The sequence below is a fragment of the Phascolarctos cinereus genome, unplaced genomic scaffold, assembly GCF_003287225.1.
Source record: "Phascolarctos cinereus isolate Bilbo 61053 unplaced genomic scaffold, phaCin_HiC Scaffold_2;HRSCAF=192, whole genome shotgun sequence".
Taxonomy (NCBI): domain Eukaryota; kingdom Metazoa; phylum Chordata; class Mammalia; order Diprotodontia; family Phascolarctidae; genus Phascolarctos; species Phascolarctos cinereus.
The window spans coordinates 233225542-233232436 of NW_027555625.1; the positions used below are offsets into that span (position 1 = coordinate 233225542).

The 6895-nt window shown below is 44.2% G+C and overlaps 2 protein-coding genes across 5 annotated transcripts in view; one reads left to right on the forward strand and one right to left on the reverse strand.

The window, feature by feature from the left end:
• DPM1 (dolichyl-phosphate mannosyltransferase subunit 1, catalytic) overlaps window positions 1-1534 on the reverse strand; it is a 29496-nt gene extending 27962 nt beyond the window's left edge. For 3 of the 4 annotated variants that reach the window (XR_002323991.2, XR_002323990.2, XM_020984216.2), the window contains exon 1: window positions 1267-1534. Coding sequence is in view for 2 of the 4 variants with exons in the window: in XM_020984216.2 (XP_020839875.1) it covers window positions 1267-1439 (173 nt within the window). In the remaining 2 variants the exon portion in view is untranslated. The remainder of the gene's footprint in view (window positions 1-1266) is intronic. The other variant, XM_020984215.2, reaches the window with a different exon arrangement.
• A 151-nt stretch (window positions 1535-1685) lies between these two features.
• Window positions 1686-6156, forward strand: MOCS3 (molybdenum cofactor synthesis 3). Its single transcript, XM_020984214.2, has one exon. It carries the CDS (start codon window positions 1769-1771, stop codon window positions 3137-3139), a length of 1371 nt encoding a protein of 456 aa, XP_020839873.1. The 5' UTR covers window positions 1686-1768; the 3' UTR covers window positions 3140-6156.
• The last annotated feature ends 739 nt before the right edge of the window (window positions 6157-6895 follow it).

Genomic DNA, 6895 nt, shown 5'->3' on the forward strand with positions numbered 1-6895 from the left:
TCATAGAAAAGTGTTGCTGAAAGGGGCCTTGTAATTCATCTAGCCCAAATTAGCCCCCAACCAACAAAGGTGAATTGCTGCACAGATAAGTGGATGATTTTAGCATCAAAATTCCCTGATCTTTTGACTCCAAGTCTTTCGTTCCCTCCCATTACAACAAGCTTGACATCTTAGCTAATTTAATCATTTAATCATCCAGGGTCAGTTTTCTCACCTGTAAAATAAAGATGAATCCCTTTTGGCCCCAAATTCTATTATCTCTAATGTGCCCAACAACGAAACAGATGAGTGGAAAATCTAACACATAAATTCTCGATTAAAACTGTTGTTAGCTTTGAAGCAGTTAAATTGCAAATCAAGATCACAGATTTGGAACTGGAAAGTAGCAAGTCTAAACCTCTCATTTTATAGGTTGGGAATGACTTATTCAAGGCCAAGGTAGCAACAAGTATTAGAGATGGGATTTTAAACCAGGTCTGACTTTGCACAGCTATACAAAAGTAATCTTAATTAACAGAGGGTCCAGACCTCTGCAATTCTCTATGATATTGATGAACCTCTACCAACCTTGGGGGGTGGGGAGTTGCGGATAGAGGGGTGAAAGAACTTATTTTTGTAACAAGAATAAGACCAATTTTACTGCCCAATTTTAAACAACTATTCATGCTAAATACAAAATACCACCTGTTAGTACAATATACCCTCATAATTTCCCTCTAGAACTCAGCAGTTAAACTCAATTTTTATAAAACATATACAATTCTCATTCCTGTGTGTAAGCGATCAACGCAGCCAGAGCATTGGGGTGGGAGGCCTAGGGCTTCCTCTCCCTACTCCACAGTATCTGTGTCAATTCCGGGGGGCCCCAAATCTTGGGGGCCAGACTGCTAATCCATCTCTTTCCCCAGTGACAGGCTGTTTAAATCATTCTTCAGTCTCAGGCGTCTAGGGAGAAAAGAAGGCCAGCCTCAGGCCTGGCTCTTCCCCACAGGCCATCTAAGAGGCCACGCCGAGCCGCAGAGAGCGGAGAAAGGACGGGAGGAGGTTCCAATGCCGCGGCGAAAGTCCCTGGGAGAGACGCCCAGAACGAGTCCCCCAGGGAGGAAGCCGCCATTATCGTTCGCGATCCCCTAGTCAGCCCTCAAAGAAAACGCTTTCTCGAGAAAGCCTTGGAGGAAGCGGGAAAGGGGGTAGGTGGCAAAGACAGGCTGGAGTCGCGGGGGGACGGCCAGCTCATCCCTCCCGAGGGGGGGCCCGGGGCGGTACCTTTCTTCGAAGCTCTTCACCAACAACCACACGATGAGAGGCAAGTTCTCTCGTTCATTGTAGGTGGGGAGAAGCACCGAGTACTTCTCCGCTCCTGCAGCCTCCGCCTCAGCCTCCTTCGCTCTTCTTCGCTGGGACCCTGCACGGTTCGGGATGTCGCTGTGGGAGGCCATGGCGGAACTGCAATCTACCGGAATCGGAATTACGTAAAGAAGAGCGCGAGATGGGGGCGGAGGGGTGTAGTTGGGAAGGAATATTCCAAAGAGAGGAAGGCTTAAAAGGGCCAACTTTGGCTTTGTCCTCCTGTTCTTCTCACCACCCCTTTGAAAATTATTTTTCACTAGGATGCTAGCTGTTCACAAGTTAGGGAAAATGACTAGGCTGTCATAAACACCGATCTATCTCCACATTCTACTACCCTCCCCTCCATATTTGGTCTGGACCAGTCGCTAGGAGACGAAAGCGGAAGCATGTCCGGAGGCAACTGCCAGGCAGGAACAGCATGGCGGCGAGCGAAGACGTGCTCGCTTTGCAAGCTGAAGTTGCTTTGCTTGAAGAGGAGCTAAGGCTCCTCAGACAGCGCCTAGAGGAAGCGACGGCGAAGCCATTCTCACGGCACGCGCGTGAGCCGGCGCCGCTGCCACCGAAGGCTGCCCTGTCCCGGGAGGAGATTCTTCGTTATAGCCGACAGCTAGTCCTACCAGAGCTGGGGGTGCGCGGGCAGCTGCGCCTGGCCACCTCGTCGGTGCTGGTGGTGGGCTGCGGGGGCCTTGGCTGCCCCTTGGCCCAGTATCTGGCGGCTGCCGGCGTGGGCCGCCTGGGCCTCGTAGATCACGATGTGGTGGAGCTGAGTAACCTGCACCGGCAGGTCCTGCACGGCGAAGCGCGAGAGGGCCACGCCAAGGCGCACTCCGCCGCCGCCGCCATCGGGCGGCTCAACTCGGCCGTGCAGTGCGTTCCGTATGCCGAAGCCCTCACCCCGGCCACTGCGCTGGATCTCGTCCGCCGCTACGACGTGGTGGCCGACTGCTCGGACAACGTGCCCACTCGCTACCTGGTTAGCGACGCGTGCGTGCTGGCTGGCCGGCCTCTGGTCTCGGCCAGCGCGCTGCGTCTGGAGGGCCAGCTCACTGTCTATCACTACGAAGGCGGGCCCTGCTACCGTTGTGTCTTCCCTACGCCGCCCCCCGGTGAGTCGGTGACCAACTGCGCGGACGGGGGCGTCCTGGGCGTGGTGCCCGGGGTGCTCGGCTGCCTGCAGGCGCTCGAGGTAATCAAGATCGCGGCCGGCCTCGGGCCCTCCTATAGCGGCAGCCTTTTGCTCTTCGATGCCCTCGGCGGTCAGTTCCGCTGCATCCGGCTTCGGGGCCGTCGGTCAGACTGTGTGGCCTGTGGGGACCAGCCCACGGTGACCCGTCTGCAGGACTATGAAGCGTTCTGCGGCTCCTCGGCTACGGATAAGTGCCGGAGTCTGCAGCTGCTCTCTCAGGAGGAGCGGGTCTCTGCCGCCCACTACAAGCAGGTGTTGGACGCCGGGGAGCCCCACCTGCTGCTGGATGTGCGGCCGAAGGTGGAGGTGGACATCTGTTGTCTGCCGCACGCCCTCCACATCCCTTTGAGCCGCTTGGAGCGGAGGGATGCAGAGAGCCTGCGACTCTTAGGGGACGCCGTTAGGAAAGGGAAGCAGACTATCCAGAAAGGGACGCTTTTCCCTATCTACGTGATTTGCAAGCTGGGGAATGATTCTCAAAAGGCGGTGAAGGTCCTGCAGAGCTTGTCAATCAAAGAATTGGACTCATTGTTGGCCAGAGATATTGTGGGAGGCCTCATGGCATGGGCCACAAAAGTAGATCCAACATTTCCACAGTATTGAGTTGTGTAGTTCATTTGTCTGAAATAGATGATAGTCAAAAAATGCATCTTTCAGTTGTGGATTTCAAAATTGCCTCAAGGAAGTATTCATAGTGTGAATAATTGTGAGAGAAGGGAGATTGGAAGATGATTTTTTTTCTTTCATAAGTAAATGATTTTGTTTTTCAAAAGTTCATAGTATTAAGGCAACCTTTATTTTTATTTTTTTTTCAGCCTTTATTTTTAGAGTGAATCCTTTAGAACTGCTTTATGTGGTCAAGTAAGGGTGGGAGTAGGTTAAGTGTTAGTCTCTGAATATATACTCTCCTACTGTGTTAAAGAGAATTGAAGATTGCTAAAGCAGTCAACTTGTTCAGGAAAGAGTTGAACATAGCTTAATTGGTGAAATAAATCAATATAACTGTTCCCAAACAGTTGTCCCAACGATTAATGGTTTCCCTGGGGATTTTACTGTGTTTATTCTTTTGCCTTTAAGCACTTAATTAAGGTTCCAATTTGAGGTGTTTTGTAACTGGTGGAATTTAAGTGCATCCAATTGAAAAAATTCGGACTTCTGGTAGAAAAAAATTAAGTGGCACACTGACTGTTGTATGCCTCATAAAATAGAGATTATATTGAATTGCTTGGTATAATTCAAGTAGTTTGTTGTTTAAGTCAAAACTGAAAACTTCCTTTGTGACTGAGTGCTTATCTTCTTTCGGCCTTGAAATAAAGGTAATCCTTGGACTATGAAATAATAGAGAAAGTAGCACTTAACTTTGTATTGCTCTGAATATTGTAAAGTACTTTTCAAGGACATCCTCAGGGCTACTGGCATTCATTCTGTGGAGGTTTGATTCTGTCGTTCCCCACTCAATTTTATACAAGGAAATTTGGTTAAGTGAACATCAAGAACAGTTTTGAATTGAGTACTGGCGGTAAAACTTCATTCAAGCCTAGGAGACTGATAGCAAAAAGCAGCCTGAAGTTTGAGGAGTGGGTGTTACATCCTAATTCCTAGTTACTGCTGTGGGCTACTCCAAAGTAAAGACTGATGCTGTTAAAATTTCCTGTATTGTATCCTAGGTATCTGCTGGCACATTAACCTTTAAATCTAAGGATAAGAGGAGGATACTAAGATCCAAATAATCACTTTCCTATTAGCCTTTTGAATGATTCTGAATCATTTTTTTCAGTTTGGAGAAAATAGTTGATATCTGCCTTGTAGAGATGAGAAAGGATAGAAAAATAGTACTAGTAGTTCATATTTTATCTGGGACTTTAAGGTTTGCAAATGGTTTTCCTCACAATAACCCTATTAGAGAGGTAAAGCTCAGAAAGTTAGTGACTTTTTAGTCTTAGTTATAACTAGTAAGTGTTAGAATCAAAATTTGTACCCAGTTCTCTTGATACAAAGTACTTCAGAGTAGAAAATCTCAAACAAAATATTAACAGTACTTACCACTTCAGTGAGCTGCCTTCTCAAGTAGATGAGCTATTTTAATTCAGGAAATGTTGGGCAATGTTTTACATATTAAAAGCCTTTTTAGTTTCTCTAGAAATATTAACAAGTAATATTTTACCTGCCAAAAACTCCAGACTTTTCCCTTTGGGAAGATGGATGGAAGGAAAACTCAAGAGTTTTTTTGGGAAAAAGATTAATGGTGGTAACTAAACTTAATATTTTGTCTGGATAAGCTCTTCACTTTCTCCACTCTTAAGTGATGGGCCTTAGGACTCACCCAAGGGAAATGCCTTCTTCCATTGAAAGGGAGACATTCTCACACCTATTCAATTTAGGTTCTTGAACTAGATCTCAAGGGAGAAACCTATTGATTGCTGAGGGAGAATGGGCAAGGAGGAATGGGATGGTAACTGTTTCAGGATGTTAACCCAAACTATTATACATAATTGTGGTTTTCTTCCCCTGGATTCCTAGAGATGTTACCTAAAATTGTCTTGGAGGTAGATTCATACTGGAGGACATGGGGGGATTATTGCTATTTGGACCCCTTTTCTTGCCAAGCTAGAAATGCCTTGGATATAGAATAATTTTAAATTAAATAAAACTGTTTTTGTCACATTTGAGCCTGTAGTACAATATTGATATTCTTATAATACACTATCAAAGTACTTAGAGACTGGTAGACAAGACATACTTAAATAATACAGGACAGAGTATAGAAAGTGTGAAGAGTAGATAGGCTTGAAAACTAAAACCATCTGTAAGTATAAGGTAAAGTATTAAAATGTACTTAAACCGTATTCTTCCTTTAATCCCTCATGGTAATAAATAACCTTGGGTTTCCCAGAAGAGGGAAAGCTCAGGTAGGTCAAATGATTTGTAGTGTTAAGATCTGGAAGGTACTTTGTTGGAGATCATGTAAGCCAAGTTCCTTTTAAAATATAATAAGGAAAGATTTGGGATATAATACTATATATCAGAAGACAAACTTTTTAGGGTTAGAGAGGCTCATCTCATCACTAGAGTTGAGCACCCAGTGGTGACTCCCTCCTTCCCCCAGCAGCTCATCAAATAATCTAAGGGTAGGAGGGCTGTGCTGTGTATTCCTATGGATGAAATAGATCCTTGAAATTTAAATATGAAAATATGTGTTTCTGAACTCTTTCTCTCCCTCCTCCACAAACAGACTGTATTTTTCAGTTCCTTGATGGTAGGTGTTGTGCTATTTTCCACTGTTTTGGAGATAGTCAAGTGATTTAAAAAATGCTGAGTTGAATATTGTAGCAAGAATAAAACATTAGCTCAGGAAGTTTTTATATTAAAATACAAGACAAAGGCATACTTTTCATGCAGACTTTGTGGGCTCCCACTTACCACTATAGTTTGTTACTTTATATTGAAGATTTGTTAATAAAATTTATGAATTAAATTTTTTTTATTCCCTGTTCTAGTCATTTTGTGGAAGGAAGAGAAAAAGGCAGTAAAACTTCAATTTCTTAATTTTTATTATTGGTGACATTTCATATAAAAGAAGAAAGTGATAAAACTAGTGAATAAAATTAATTTTTTCTATGGTTGTCATTTTAATGCTTTTCCCTACATTGTTGCATATGACTTAAAAGCAAATTGCTTAAAAACAAAACATTGTGATTTTCCTAGTACTGTCTTCAAATAAAGTTGTAATTTGCTACTCACTATGAAGAGGCCGTTGGGTGGCTCAGTGGATAGAGTGCTTGAGTCAGGAAGACCTGAGTTCAAATGTAATTTCAGACACTCACTAGCTGTGTGACTCTGGGCAAATCAGTTAACTTCTGCCTTAATCCATTGGAGAAGCAAATGACAAATCACTCCAGCATCTCTGCCCAGAAAACCCATGTGGGGTCATGAGAAGTCAAACATGACTGAAAAATGACTTAACAACAACAACAACATATAAAGACAAATTTGATAGTGGTAATTTGTGTATGATGACCAGTGGAGCTTTTGAATCATACTGTTATGATTCATACCAATATAGTAAAAGGTTTGCCATTAGCCTTTTGAATAGTTTTGTTCTTGGCAAAGGTAAAAGCCTTGGCTTTCTTGACACCGAGGAAAGGATATGTCTTACCATGATGAAGAGACAAGATGGTCAGCCAAACCTCAATGGATAAGTGAGATAACAGCAAGGTGCAGTGAAAAGAGCACTGGTTTTGGAGGTAGAGGATCTGTGTCCTAATCCTGTCTCTGACACTACTTATGTGACATTGGACAAACACTTAACCTGAGACTCCTTGTTTGTAATAAGAGTGGAGTTTCTATTGTCATATAATG

Excerpts from the sequence above, each read along its gene's own strand:
- MOCS3 (XM_020984214.2), top strand. The coding sequence starts at position 1,769 with ATGGCGGCGAGCGAAGACGTGCTCGCTTTGCAAGCTGAAGTTGCTTTG.